The 12768-nt window shown below is 55.8% G+C and overlaps 6 protein-coding genes and 1 non-coding gene across 7 annotated transcripts; 4 read left to right on the top strand and 3 right to left on the bottom strand.

Annotated features, from left to right (window-relative positions):
- Window positions 1-80: 80 nt before the first annotated feature.
- On the bottom strand, window positions 81-1483 carry BO72DRAFT_410725 (putative mitochondrial carrier protein). The gene is made up of 2 exons (XM_040942441.1): window positions 1254-1483; window positions 81-1130 (listed from the first exon to the last, which is right to left on the bottom strand). Exons 1-2 carry the CDS (start codon window positions 1303-1305, stop codon window positions 133-135), a joined length of 1050 nt encoding a protein of 349 aa, XP_040798194.1. The 5' UTR covers window positions 1306-1483; the 3' UTR covers window positions 81-132.
- A 1321-nt stretch (window positions 1484-2804) lies between these two features.
- On the top strand, window positions 2805-4012 carry BO72DRAFT_385278 (ceramidase; the record flags this gene model as incomplete). Its single annotated transcript, XM_040941582.1, has 4 exons — window positions 2805-2900; window positions 2967-3157; window positions 3199-3741; window positions 3829-4012. 4 exons carry the CDS (start codon window positions 2805-2807, stop codon window positions 4010-4012), a joined length of 1014 nt encoding a protein of 337 aa, XP_040798193.1.
- Window positions 4013-4244: 232 nt separating this feature from the next.
- BO72DRAFT_435622 (putative toxin biosynthesis protein) lies at window positions 4245-6042 on the bottom strand. The gene is made up of 4 exons (XM_040943293.1): window positions 5717-6042; window positions 5491-5629; window positions 5308-5416; window positions 4245-5233 (listed from the first exon to the last, which is right to left on the bottom strand). The coding sequence occupies exons 1-4, from the start codon at window positions 5924-5926 to the stop codon at window positions 4348-4350; spliced, it is 1344 nt and encodes a 447-aa protein (XP_040798192.1). The 5' UTR covers window positions 5927-6042; the 3' UTR covers window positions 4245-4347.
- Window positions 6043-6168: 126 nt separating this feature from the next.
- On the top strand, window positions 6169-6279 carry BO72DRAFT_t222. Its single transcript has one exon. It is a non-coding gene; the product is annotated as a tRNA-Leu (tRNA).
- Window positions 6280-6809: 530 nt separating this feature from the next.
- Window positions 6810-9825, top strand: BO72DRAFT_450888 (BRCT domain protein). The gene is made up of 4 exons (XM_040945362.1): window positions 6810-7150; window positions 7221-7657; window positions 7715-9125; window positions 9175-9825. The coding sequence occupies exons 1-4, from the start codon at window positions 7058-7060 to the stop codon at window positions 9817-9819; spliced, it is 2586 nt and encodes an 861-aa protein (XP_040798191.1). The 5' UTR covers window positions 6810-7057; the 3' UTR covers window positions 9820-9825.
- Window positions 9826-9925: 100 nt separating this feature from the next.
- On the bottom strand, window positions 9926-10855 carry BO72DRAFT_450886 (ESCRT-II subunit protein VPS25). The gene is made up of 3 exons (XM_040945361.1): window positions 10331-10855; window positions 10169-10244; window positions 9926-10119 (listed from the first exon to the last, which is right to left on the bottom strand). Exons 1-3 carry the CDS (start codon window positions 10706-10708, stop codon window positions 10007-10009), a joined length of 567 nt encoding a protein of 188 aa, XP_040798190.1. The 5' UTR covers window positions 10709-10855; the 3' UTR covers window positions 9926-10006.
- A 125-nt stretch (window positions 10856-10980) lies between these two features.
- On the top strand, window positions 10981-12502 carry trm8 (tRNA (guanine46-N7)-methyltransferase). Its single transcript, XM_040945360.1, has 3 exons — window positions 10981-11325; window positions 11392-11579; window positions 11681-12502. The coding sequence occupies exons 1-3, from the start codon at window positions 11132-11134 to the stop codon at window positions 12394-12396; spliced, it is 1098 nt and encodes a 365-aa protein (XP_040798189.1). The 5' UTR covers window positions 10981-11131; the 3' UTR covers window positions 12397-12502.
- The last annotated feature ends 266 nt before the right edge of the window (window positions 12503-12768 follow it).

The raw sequence follows: 12768 nt of genomic DNA, 5'->3' as shown, positions 1-12768 counted from the left end.
AGTGAGTGATTTGTCGAGCCCTTTCATCTATATAATTCGTAAGAGGGAAAGAGATTCCGTTGAGGGGAGGGTAGAAAGGGGCGGGGGAAGTGAACTTCCCCCTTCCTTAGAGTATCATTTTTGTGACGGTATTCATGAGCGTGTTTCTCCCTGCGCGGCCCACTGCACCTCAGCGCGCAGGATCAGCTCCTCGTACACCGTCCAGGCGAGCGCGGAGCTGAGGGCCTTCCTCGTGATGCGCAGCCCCAGCCCGCCGAACAAGCTCCGCACCCCGTCCTCGCGGACCATTAGCCTCGCCGCCCGCATCATATTGCCGTACCGGCCCGGCATGAGCTGCAGGCGCGTCTTGACCGCATCGAACGGATTCGTGATCGCCGTGGCCAGACCCGCAGCCAACCCCCCGGAAACAAAATTGATCGACGAGGACGAAGTCGACCGCAGCGGCGGCTGCTGCTGTTGTCCCTCCGCCGCGGTGGCGGCGGCGGCAGCAGCAGCGCGACTACTCGCCAGCGCGGCCAGATGGCGCTTCAGCTGCTCGTAGAACAGCACATAGAGGCCGGCGTAGGGGGCGTCGCGCGCGGCGGTGGCGCCGAAGCCGCTGAACAGGCCGCGCACGCCCTCGGTGCGCACGATGTCCCGGCCCGCGCTGAGCAGGCTGCGGTAGGCGTAGAAGTCCGACTCGTAGCGGACCTTGAGGACGGTCACGGGCATCATGACAAAGCCCGCGGCCACGCGGGCCGCGGCGCCGGTGGCGAGGTTGGCGGAGTTGGAGAGCTTGGGGAGGGCGGAGGAGGAGGAGGATTTGCTGGTTGTGGGATTGCTGCTGCTGCTGCTGGGACTACTGGCAAGGACGAGGGGCATCTGGGTCTGGGCCAGCCCTTGGCGGAGGGCGTTCAGGCTGGTGAAGTACAGGGCGGAGCCGAAGCCCGTGCGCAGGGCCGAGGGGAGGGTGCCGCGCCATAGGCCGCGGATCGGGTGCGGGGAGGAGAGGATCGCTTGGAGGGTCGGGAGGAGGGAGGCGCTCTGCGATTGCTGCACGCGGGTCTTGAGGAGGTCGGCCGGCTGCAGGAGGATGGAGGAGGTGAGGCCCGAACAGAGGCCGGCGGCGAAGTGGAAGGTTGTCTTGGAGGCTGGGGGTTGTCCGGGTGAGTTAGTGGGCAGACATGGTTATTTGCTTATAGGCATTTTGGAGGAGGTGGGGGGAGGGGGGTGAGGCAGGGCTTGGTTTGGTGTCACTGGAGGCGCAGACTCACGCGTGGAGGTTGTTTTCACCTGCGTCACCGCGTAAGAGGCATTGTTCGACATGTCTATGGAGGTCTCCCTCAGGTCGGTCTTGGGGAGGGCCTTCGATGCGGTAGAGGGATGTTGGGTGATTGGTATGCGCAAAGCCTCAGTTCATTGGAAACTTGAGAGGTCTCTGGGTGTGAATCGATGGAGAATTCCGAGAGTCCTAGATAAGCCGCATCCAAGCGGTCACATTCACGTTGATAGAGGCAATGACAACATTTCAATCGATACACAGAGAAAGAGATAGGCTTCGCGGGCAAGAGATAGGGCGAAGGCGAAGGGCAATCCGCCTGAAGCAAGTCAGGTACAAAGTTCCAACAGCACAAAATAAAATCAATGAAGAAAAAGAAAGGAAAGACGGTGTAGAGTGGATGGGAAGAATTGCATGGGCACGTTCACAGAGACTCTCTCGGGAAGGGCCTCGGACGGACATTTTGGACCCATCCAATTTTCCTGAAGCGGCCAAAAGCGGATCCGCTGGTAGGAGCAAGTGAAGTCATCAACCTGGAGTCACTGGCCCTGGAAAGCAGGCTGATTGGCGGATCCGCACTCTCTACTTGCCCGCACTCAGTGCCGTTCACTGTTCAGAGACTGTTCTTCCCGGGTGTCCCGCGCAAGGGATGGATGGATCGCATTGCAGCTTAAGCTTATTATTATTATTATCTCCAGATTGACGGACAATAAGGGTTTGAAATTATCACAAAGGGCTAGTAAGTAACTAGTGCCATGGCTCTGGGATTCTCAATGCACTTGTACCGTACATTGTACTCAGTACTCTTCACGGTCTACTGTGATTATGATAAGTGAGGAACTATGTTGCACCAGTTCCGACAAGGGCGTAGACCTCGTGTACAGTACCAGTACCTTTCCTATGGTCTCACTCGCAATCTACGCCTCTCCTCTGCCTAGCATCCAGCCACCAAAGCTTCTTTAAAGCAAAGCCAAATACCTTTCCCGAATATCCTAGACAATCCGTACAATGGAGCGATCTGATGTGCCTCGAGCACTGGACGGATGGCAACCTTGAAAGACGATTGTCTCACCCAGAGCATGTGCTGCGGGAGAAGGGCTGAACGCAGAAGAATGTTACCCTATCCTCAAAAGAACATTCAATATTGCTGGAGAATAAACCGACCATTTATCTGGCCGGGCCAATCGGCAGGCAATGAAAGCAGCCTGACAGTCTGACTGGGCCGGGCGCAGATCAACAGTGGTTGTCGATCGACGTCACGGGTCTGAGAGGAGTCAAGAGAGGGAAGAGAGAGGGAGAGTGTGTGTGGAAACTGGAGACTCAGCTGGGACTTTCCAAGGCAACTCCAATCTGTCAACCTTGGCTTTCACTTTTAACAACCCTTCTTTTTTTTTTTTTTCTTCTCTCTCTCTTTTTCCCGATTCTCATAACTGCCATGCTCTTCTACGTATAACCCAGGTTTCTACACAGTTTCGTCGACTTTGAGAGCTTGTCGCAGCCCCTCTTCCCTGCGGAGAGCTTCTCTCCTCCTTCTCCTCCGTCCATCATGTCTCGATGGGCTTTCCTTCCGAACATTCCGTATCCGCCCTCGAGGCCGGGATACTGGAGCCCCGTCACATCCACCCTGAACTGGTGTGAAGAGGTTCGTCGCCATGATCTGGTCGCCTATCTGAGGATTACATATAATGCTAACAGGTCTCTTGCATAGGATTACTATGCTACGATTTACTCCGCCGAGATCGTCAACACGCTGACAAACCTCCTGTTTATGTGGCTCGGGATCAAGGGCATTCGCAGCTGTCGTCGCAACGGACATGACAGGATCTTCGAAGTCGCCTACTACGGCTACCTCGTGGTCGGAACAGGCAGCTTTCTTTTCCACGCAACGCTGAAATGCAAGTCAACCTTCCTAACCCCACACCCATACACCCTGGGCTGAGGACTGACCGGTTTCCTCTCCGCACAGATCCCATGCAGCTGGTGGACGAGCTGTCCATGATCTACACCACCTGTCTGATGTGCTATGCCTCCTTCTCCTACTCCAGACCCACGCCCTTCCGCATCCTCCTGGCCTTCCTCCTGGCCGGCCTGGCCATCTTCATCACCCTCTATTACCACTACCTCCAGGACCCCGTCTTCCACCAGAATGCCTACGCCCTCCTGACCACGGTCGTCGTCCTGCGCAGCATGTACACCATGGAGGTGACCCTGCGCCCGCGATGGCGCCACTCCACCGAGGCGGACCGGCTCGCGCGCGAGCGACAGGGCTTGCCCGTCCCGACCAAGGAACACCAGCACTACGAGAACGTCCGGGATATGAAGACCCTCAAGACCATGTGGTTCATGGTGGCGTACGGCCTCAGCATGTTCTTGGGCGGATTCGGGATCTGGGGCTTGGACAACGTCTTCTGTTCGAAGATCCGCGGATGGCGCCGGGAAGTGGGTCTTCCTTGGGGGATCCTTCTTGAAGGCCATGGATGGTGGTATGTTTCTTGTTGATCCTTGGCGTGTCGTGCCAGGTGATTTCGAAATGAATGCCTGGAAAGAATGCTGACTTGGATCTTGCTTAGGCACTTGATGACGGGGTTCGGCGCGTATCTGTACATCATCTGGGGCATCTGGCTCCGTCATTGCCTGAACGGTCGCCAGGAGGAGTATCATCTGTGGTGGCCCCACGTCTGGAATTTCCCTGAGGTCATTCGCACGAGCGACAAGGGTAAGAGTGAGAATGGCGCGGCCAAGAAATCGAACTAGATCGAGTATATCTTTTCTTTTCTTGTTCTATTGTTTTAGATCAGCCGCTTGGTAGTGTGATCCGAGTACTGGGAAGTGAGCGTTTCGTTGTCTGTGGTCTTGAGCTAAGAGAACTGCGCTGCGGACTGGGACCGTGCTCATTGCCGTCATCTCGGCCACGCTCTTGGGACCTTATACTACTTATAGAAGTAAATCGAACCACATTCAATTGCTAAGCGAGACATCAGTCCGTGCATGTTCCTGCTGGAAAATATTCTACCGTACATATACAGTATATAATCTCTAGCGCACAAATTAACATAGTCATCTATGGACAAAAGCAGTCACGCCATCCCTTATAACTTCGACTCAGGCGCAGCCTTCTTAGGCCTCTCCGCCCTGGGAACATGCTCCTTCCACCGAGCATCGATGGTGACCTTCTCAACCTTCGACTTCTTATGCCACCGCTCCCGGAAGGCCGCCTCCTCGGCCCGCCACCGCTCCAGCTCGCCCCCGAGCCACTCACTCGCCGCCTCGGCGCACTGCCCCGGCGCCTCCTGGGCCAGCAGATGCCCAAAGTCCTTCAGGTAGACCTCGCGCACCCGGCCCGCCGCCACCCCTCCACTGCCGCCGAGCCCCGTCCCCGTCGCCCTCAGCTTATCCGCCATCATCTCCGGCAAACACATATCCGACCTCCCCGCGAAGACGTAACAGACACTCGGCCGGAGCTGCGGCAGCATCGCGAACACCCGCGACGGCTCCGGGCGGTAGAACGGCCACGACCCCAAATGCTCCGGGTTCAGGTCCGGATGCGTCGTGCGGTCCACGGGGACTTTTCGGCCCGGCGGTCCGTCGTAGTTGGGCCGCGAGAACGTGAAGACTTCCTGGTGGAGGGTGGTTTTGAGGGTGACGGGGCGGTTGTCGGCATCGGCATCATCCTTTGGGGGGTCCGACGGGTGGATCGCGGTGGGCAGGTCGCGCAGACCGTGCTCGATCCACCGGGCCAGCACGCGCGCGTCCCACGCCTGGTAGAAGGGGCTGCGCTGGAAGCTCGCTGCGGCGGCTGCGCGCGAGGGCCACACCTCGCGCCGGTAGGTGGAGAGTTGCGTGGTTTTGGCGATCGTCTCGCGGTGGTGGTGCGCCATTTCCAGGTGGTCCAGTTGTGTGGATTCGCGCTGGATGACCGGGTCCAGGAGGATGAGGGTGTGGATGAGGCGCGGGTGCATGAGGCTTAGTTGGGTTCTTTTGGTTGGGGGGTTAGTGGAGGGGGCCCAGTGGGTGTTGATGAGGGAGGAGGGAGGGGGGGGGATTCCTACAGGTGTGCGCCGCCCATGCTATGGCCTATGCCTACGATGGGCCGTGGCATCTCCTTGCGCTTGACGTTGAGGAGGTGCAGGAGATCTCGGGGGTGGTCGAACCAGCTTGCTGTTTGCGTGGGCGCATGTTGGTCAGTGGCTGTGACTTTGGGAATGGGGTTGGAACTACCTAGGTACACATACGGTCATTTCCGAGAAGGTCCTCGTTCAACACACTGCTCTGGCCCTGGTGGGCTACATCTGCCATCCAGATGCTCCGGATTCGGAAGCCATTGGCTTTGGAGCGTGTGTAGATCTCTTCCCACAGGGGCTCGTACAGTTCCTGGCGATGAAGGGGTCAGCTGGGTTGTCCTGGTTGTCGGTGTGGGGAGGCGCTGTGTGACAGCGGGAGTGGATTCCGCAGCGGTACCTTGGGGAAGCCATTGGCATGTGCGGCAAGGATTGTGACGTCTCTCGGCTGGGGGTTGGGGTTGTCCAGTGGGATGTACTGTTTGACTGCAAGGTTTAGAATATCCTCTTGCTCGTTGGCGGTGGCCGCGGGATACTCTCGTATATGTTGGCATTCGACCGTGTGCTCGACTACCCGAAAGGGGCCGGATGTCGCTGGTGACGAGGACATGTTGGTGGTTGGTTTCTATGGGGATATATGCGCGATCAGAGGTTATAGGGAGGCTATGCATATATAATACTTCAACCGGTGCCTTGGGGCGTGGGGAAGGGAAACCATTTCCCCAGATCGGAGTGGTGAACTGCCGGGGTTGGAAACGAGCCGAGGTTGATTTGTAGAGTACCGATGGATGATGACACTCTCATGTTTTTTTGGAGATGATGACAAGAAGTGAAGCACTTATCACATCACCAGGCAAGATGGCCGAGTTGGTCTAAGGCGTCAGGTTAAGGTTACCTTAACACATAGCTTCACAGCTTCCTGGTCATCGTTTGATGGCGTGGGTTCGAATCCCACTCTTGTCATATTTTTTGCCCTTTCTCGGCCGTTGATCTATCTATCTTCGCCTGTGTTCAATCATGATTGTTGATACAAACTTTAGACTTCACTTGATTCTTTTTGTTTTTGTTCTTGGGGGGACTTGGGGAAATTGATTCATGGCGATGGAATTGATTGTTTCTGAAATAAGTTGTTGCCCGGAACGATGGCGTAAACGACAAGTTCCTGTGCGGTATATATCTTGTGGAAATTGGGCATTCTCGCGGAAAGAGATGCTTCGAATCCTTCTTGTCTTCGGCGACGCGTAATTTCCGGCTCAACATGGCTGACACGAGCATGTAAACTTAGTACTTACATGACAATCAACTTATCGACGGTCAGGATTTGTATATTGACCACGCGAATGTGTTACTACTAGAAGATAGTGGCCGGTTCAGTCAGTCCGTAAGAGTATATAGCACAACTCACCACCTCTTACACTTCCCCTGAAATATCATTAACACCCCGACTTCTAACAGACCACGCACTGTACTTGTCATCCCCATGGGACTATAAACAATGACACATGGGAACTTACTGCTACCCGATGATGCCATTCAACCACGCTGATCTGTGATACATCTTATCTCCACGTGACGTGGTGTCGTGCGGCGCGTCGGCGCGTCGCATTTGCAACACCACGAGGTTCAGCTGCCACTCGATCGCCCCTCAGCGCATACACCAATCCTTACACCACTCGGCCAAACACACGGTCGCCGCAGCCTACCCTGAAAATCAAACAGAGCCACCGGAACAGCTCCCACCATGGGGGACCAAGGTGGAGAGAGTCAACTCTTCAACCAGTGCAAGATCTGTATCATATGCTCCAAAGATCTCCCTGCCGATGCGGCGCATCAAGTCTGTCACCTTATCCTCTCGCGCCCCAATACTACTGAAGAAGACAATCACTGACTCTGGCTTCACACAGCTGGCATTCACTTTTGAGCAACATGGCGGCGAATCCGTTATTTACGAGCCACCGGCCGAATTCCCGCCCCTGACCGAATTCACGCACCTGATGAGCTGCACCGTCGACTTCCCCGCGTTCGAGGCCGCAAATGATGCCTTGATCCCCATTGTCAAACCATACTGGCTCCAGTCCTGTCTTCAGAAGCGAAAGTTGGCCAACCCACGGCAATATAGCCCAGATCCTCGACTGATCCTCAACGATGTGGTGGTGACTTGCGGTGACATCCCGGAGGGCGACAAGGAAGCAATCATCGGAGGGGTTCTCGCAAAGGGTGGATTGTATAGTCCCAGAATCTCACAGCCGGTCACCCACTTGGTTGACCTGACCGCGGACTCGGACAAGGCCCGCTTGATCATCGCGAAGAGGCTCAAGATCAAGATTGTCTTGCCCCACTGGTGAGCAGACCCAGAGCGAAGCTCAATCTGGTAGGTCTAACGCGAATTTTTTTCCAGGTTCGACGACTGCCTCAAGCTTGGACGACGAATTGACGAGCGCCCCTACCTTCTCCCCGACCCCGAGATTCTGCGTGCGGCGCCCGACGCTCCCATTCGCTCAGCGGAGAACCGAGACATCATCGGTGCATCGACACCTGACCCCACTAATCTACCAGTCGCCGTGCAGTCCTCAGATGATTTGCCCAGGCTCAATGTGTTCGAGAGCAAGAGTGTCATGCTTGCTCCGGACCTTGGGATCGGGTCGCGTCTCTCTGGCTCGATTGGAGACATCATCAGGGAGGGTGGGGGCTCTGTTGTTTCGGACATATCAGCTGCGGACATCCTGATCTGTCGCTACCGAGAAGGATTCGCCTACCGCATGGCGTTCCAGTTGAACAAAGATATCGGTAATCTATCCTGGCTCTACCACCTCATGACATACAACACCTGGACTTCTCCTCTACGACGACTGTTACACTACCCTGTTTCACGCAAGGGTATCCCGGGATTCCACGGGTTCAAGATCAGTCTCTCAAATTATGTCGGAGAAGCGAGGAGCTACCTGGAGCACCTGATCACAGCCACAGGCGCCGAATGCACCAAAACCCTCAAGCAAGAAAACACACACCTGGTGACCGCGCATGGAAACAGCGAGAAATGTGCCGCAGCGAAGGAATGGGGGCTGCAAGTTGTCAACCACCTGTGGCTAGAGGAGAGTTACGCGAAATGGAAGCTGCAGCCCGTCTCCGATCCCCGCTACACGCACTTTCCCAAGAGAACAAACCTGGGCGAGGTTGTGGGCCAGACCAGACTGGATAAAGCCGTACTCGAGAGTCAGCTCTTGCTCGAGAGCAACAACGGGGCTCAGGCACCGTCGAGCCCGCGACCGGTAATGCAGCACAAGGACCAGAACACGGTGACCTCCAAGACGCCGAAAATCGTTCAGCAGTCTTCCGCAAGAACTGCTGAGTCGGAAACCGAAGTGCCGCGCACGTCAGGTGCTACACCGCGGGTTGCGGACAAGTCCCGGAACGCCATGGATCCTCCAAAACTGCAGACACCCGCTCGGACCCGGCTCACTTCCGAAGGAAAGGAGAATGATACGCCATCGAGCACCAGCAGCCGCAAGTCAAAGGAGGTAGCCGCTGCTCGACTGCATGATCTTGCACCCGACATGGCGTTGTATGAGAAGGAGAAGAGGCGTGTTGGGGGTGTGATTCATGGTGGCCGGAGGGTCTCAGACGAGGATCGCGTAGTACTTAACCCCAGCAAGAAGCGCGTGTCTATGGAACCGCAGGACGAAAGCGACGAGGATGAAACGACAGAGACAAAGAGACAGAAGAAGTCCAGACCCCCTGTTGCGATGCATCTGCTGATTACCGGATATCAGAAATGGGTTAAGAACCCGAAGACAGAGGATTCTGACAAGGTATGTCTTTAACATTACGACCAAGACTTTGCGATCTAACCGTCCACAGCGACAACTACGTGACCTCGGAATTTTGGTAGTCCAAGAAGCGAAGCGGTGTTCTCACCTTGCCGCACCGTCTATCCTCAGGACACCGAAATTCGTGAACGCATTGGCCTACGGACCAGTCATCATGAACATCGATTTCGTCACCCAGTGTCTCAAGCAGAACGCCCTCCTAGATCCTGCCGACTACACTCTCAAGGACAAGGCTTCCGAGGAAAAGTACGGATTCAAGCTTGAAAATGCCAGAACCAATGCCAAGGCGAACAAGAACAAGCTGTTGCACGGATACCAGATTTACTGTGTGGAGACAATTCGTGGTGGGTTCGATGCATTCAAGTCCATTGTGGATGCCAACGGTGGCCAATGCACTTTGTTCCGGGGTCGGGTCTCATACCGATCACAGAGAGAAGAGAGCGAGGAAAGCTCGGAAGATGACGACCCCAGTCGCAAAGAGGTGTATCTGCTGAGCAGCACGGAATCGGATCAGGTGAAGACATGGCCACGCTTCCGAAGTATGGTTCTGAGCACCAACAAAACGCCACGGATTGTCCGTGTGGAATGGCTTCTCGATATGGCTATGTCCCAGAAGCTGCATGCTGCGGATGCCTACGAGCTGAGCGAAGAAATGGCCGAGGTTTCGGAACAGTAAGCAGGTCGAGATCTGTATGGTGTTATGAGTGCTGCGTCCAAGCGTCTTTGCTGGTTTGAAAGAATTGATAGGCATGACTTCTTCAGGTCACTTCGCCGGGGGCTTTTGTAAATGACTTACATTTTGCATGAAAATAGCTTGTTGTGCCCGCAATCAATTTGTCCAGATATCACGAACAGATGACCGTCTAGAAGAATTTGACACCTTCTTGGCCTTCGCCACCAAAGACCTGTGCCTTGCCTCGTTTTACCAGTACATTGAGGCACTTGAGCATCACGTCCGTATCCATACCGTGCCATTCTAGCCGATCAGTTCCTCTGTTCGAAGGATGGCTCACGGCACAACATACCTTGTGACAACGTCCCCTCCCCCTCCACCAACTCATAGACCGTCAGAACCACATTCTTCTGTCCTGTATTCTCCACCTGCGATCATAGCCAGGTCAGCAGCGAAACATGGCATCCATGCGCACTCTCCACCCCCTCTCATAAGCCTAGCGCAATCCACATACCCAATCGGCCACGATCCCCGCCCATTCCTCGGGTCTCTTCCACCAGATGCGCGCCACGGTCTTGGTGCTCCCATCCAGCCACTCCGCCCGCTGTCCTCCGCCGCCGCCGTCCTCTTCCGCCTTGGCCATCCAGTCCAGCACATCCCGCGCGTCTTTCATGGACAGTCGTTTCCGGAGCGCAGCGTTGTAAAACAGCGGGCTCTCGATGGCCTCACTGAGCGTCAGGCGGTAGGTGCGGTGATGGCGACACCACGACTGGATCAGGGCGGACCATTTCTGGAGCTGCGAGGTGCGCGTGGCGCTGTTGGGTTGCGGGGTGAAGAAGGGGGGGAAGGAGTAGGTTGGCGGGAATTGGAAGGGCAGCGCGGCGGTTGTCATTGTCTGTGTGTATGTGACTGTATGTGTACTATAGCAAGTTTGTGCTATGGATTCCCCACTATAGCTGGGATAGATCGTTCTGCAAGTGTTGGATTTGAATGATGAGATAGTTGGTGGTTGTTTTGTTCAGAAGCTGAGTCGATTGACCGATACCGCCGGTATCGATAAGCAAGGCGGCGGCGGCGGCAGCAAGCAGCAGGAGCCCCGCGATGGGAGCTAAACTCAACTTTCCGCTCTCCCTCCCTTCCTTTCTTTTCTCTCCGCTTTGGAGAATTTTCCGCCTTCGCCCCCGGCCGTCACCACCTTCCATTTCCCTCCCCCGCTGCACCGATTTACAATTGGGTTGTTTTGGGGTGTATCTTCCCCACCTTTTCGCATTGGAGTGACATGTTATCGAGTCAACGCTGCAAGACCACAATCACAATGACTCCTCCACCTGCCAAACGCCAGAAGCGCGATGAGTATCGCAAGCAGGCAGCCGCTACGAACCCCGACGGCGGCAGCAGCACCACCACCACCAACGAGACCAGCCTCCCCGCCCGGGTCAAGCTGCCCAAGAAGAAGTTCTACCGTCAGCGGGCGCATGCGAACCCGTTCTCGGATCATCAGTTGCAATAGTATGTTGGGTTTCTTGGTGTCTTCTATCCTCGACTACTGGGTGACTGACTTCTTTTGTGGAATAGTCCCTTCAGCCCGGCGCATATGGACTGGGCCTCGCACTTCCCTGCCTACGTCAACCCGGACCCATCGCAGACGAACCTCATCGGCACCCGCCAGCTGCTGAAGGATGTGGAGATCGTGGATATCGGGTGTGGATTCGGTGGGCTGCTCGTCGGTCTTGCGCCGTTACTGCCGGAGACATTGATGGTTGGTATGTATTACCCTGTTGTTGTTCGTTGTCTATCATATTCGCGCAGGGCATATCCTTTACCGCAAAGTAGCAGAGAGTTAACGTGCTGTCGGCGAACACAGGAATGGAAATCCGCGTCTCCGTCCTCGACTACCTGTCCACCCGGATCCAAGCCCTCCGCGCCCAGCAGCAGCAACTCCAGTCGACCCAAGCCTCCATCTCCACTTCCACCACCACCACCACCACCACCACTCAAGCCACAGCAGACGCAGCCCCCGAAGCGCCCACCACCGAATCCACCGCCATGGAAGCCGAACCGACCTCCACTGAAACCCCCTCCACCACCGACGAAACCACCGAAGCCACCACCCTCGTCCCCGGCGGCTACCAGAACATCACGGCAATCCGCAGCAACACGATGAAGTTCTTCCCCAATTTCTTCGCCAAGCACCAGCTGTCCAAGATCTTCATCTGCTTCCCGGACCCGCACTTCAAGGCCCGCAAGCACAAGGCCCGCATCGTCTCGGAGACGCTGAACGCCGAGTACGCCTACGCCCTGCGGCCCGGCGGCCTGCTCTACACCATCACTGACGTCGAGGAGTACCACCACTGGGTGCTGCGGCATTTCCGCGAGGGCGAGGACGCCGAGGCCGTCGATGGCGCTGTCGGCACGGTCAAGGAGCTGTTCGAGCGCCTGACGGACGAGGAGCTGGCGCAGGACCCCTGCGTGCGCGTCATGAGCGAGGAGACGGAGGAGTCGAAGAAGGTCACGCGCAACAAGGGCAATAAGTATGTCGCCGTGTTCCGGAGGAAGGAGGACCCCGCTTGGCCGGCTTAGGGCTTAACGAGCATCGTTTTGTCCTGGGAGTATGATTTCTCTGGAAGAGGGAGGACGGGTTTAGCAAAAAAGTTATATAGACGAATTGTATATGCTTGCGAACTGGATTGATTTCTGTGTGTCTATTTCGATGTAGGCGACTGTCTCTGGGGATCTACGGTTCGTCTTGTAGTTCAAGAGTCTGTCGACAAATATACTCTCTAGAGAAATGGCATCCCAGCTGTCATGATATTCGAAAAGGAGAAGCAACAAACCGCCAAAACAGTATCACGGAGAAAAGAAAAAGCATAACCACCACAACCGGCAAAACAACATTCTCATGCTCAGACCTCGTCCAGAAAACATTCTTCGCGTGCTAAACTCCCGCTTGCT

The sequence above is a fragment of the Aspergillus fijiensis genome, assembly GCF_003184825.1.
Source record: "Aspergillus fijiensis CBS 313.89 unplaced genomic scaffold BO72scaffold_51, whole genome shotgun sequence".
NCBI classification, from domain to species: Eukaryota; Fungi; Ascomycota; class Eurotiomycetes; order Eurotiales; family Aspergillaceae; genus Aspergillus; species Aspergillus fijiensis.
The sequence above is the reverse complement of the archived record's forward strand: the minus strand, read 5'-3'. Positions and strand labels throughout refer to the sequence as shown.

Coding starts and splice junctions, on each gene's coding strand:
- BO72DRAFT_410725 (XM_040942441.1), bottom strand. CDS start 1,305: ATGTCGAACAATGCCTCTTACGCGGTGACGCAGGTGAAAACAACCTCC. Junction 1,131..1,253: donor GGTGAAAACAACCTCCACGC/GTGAGTCTGCGC, acceptor GACAACCCCCAG/CCTCCAAGACAACCTTCCAC.
- BO72DRAFT_435622 (XM_040943293.1), bottom strand. CDS start 5,926: ATGTCCTCGTCACCAGCGACATCCGGCCCCTTTCGGGTAGTCGAGCAC. Junction 5,417..5,490: donor GGACCTTCTCGGAAATGACC/GTATGTGTACCT, acceptor CCACGCAAACAG/CAAGCTGGTTCGACCACCCC. Junction 5,234..5,307: donor AGCATGGGCGGCGCACACCT/GTAGGAATCCCC, acceptor CCCAACCAAAAG/AACCCAACTAAGCCTCATGC.
- BO72DRAFT_450888 (XM_040945362.1), top strand. CDS start 7,058: ATGGGGGACCAAGGTGGAGAGAGTCAACTCTTCAACCAGTGCAAGATC. Junction 7,151..7,220: donor CTGCCGATGCGGCGCATCAA/GTCTGTCACCTT, acceptor GGCTTCACACAG/CTGGCATTCACTTTTGAGCA. Junction 7,658..7,714: donor AAGATTGTCTTGCCCCACTG/GTGAGCAGACCC, acceptor ATTTTTTTCCAG/GTTCGACGACTGCCTCAAGC.
- BO72DRAFT_450886 (XM_040945361.1), bottom strand. CDS start 10,708: ATGACAACCGCCGCGCTGCCCTTCCAATTCCCGCCAACCTACTCCTTC. Junction 10,245..10,330: donor CGGGGATCGTGGCCGATTGG/GTATGTGGATTG, acceptor CTATGATCGCAG/GTGGAGAATACAGGACAGAA. Junction 10,120..10,168: donor GGAGGGGACGTTGTCACAAG/GTATGTTGTGCC, acceptor CTGATCGGCTAG/AATGGCACGGTATGGATACG.
- trm8 (XM_040945360.1), top strand. CDS start 11,132: ATGACTCCTCCACCTGCCAAACGCCAGAAGCGCGATGAGTATCGCAAG. Junction 11,326..11,391: donor TCGGATCATCAGTTGCAATA/GTATGTTGGGTT, acceptor TTTGTGGAATAG/TCCCTTCAGCCCGGCGCATA. Junction 11,580..11,680: donor GCCGGAGACATTGATGGTTG/GTATGTATTACC, acceptor CGGCGAACACAG/GAATGGAAATCCGCGTCTCC.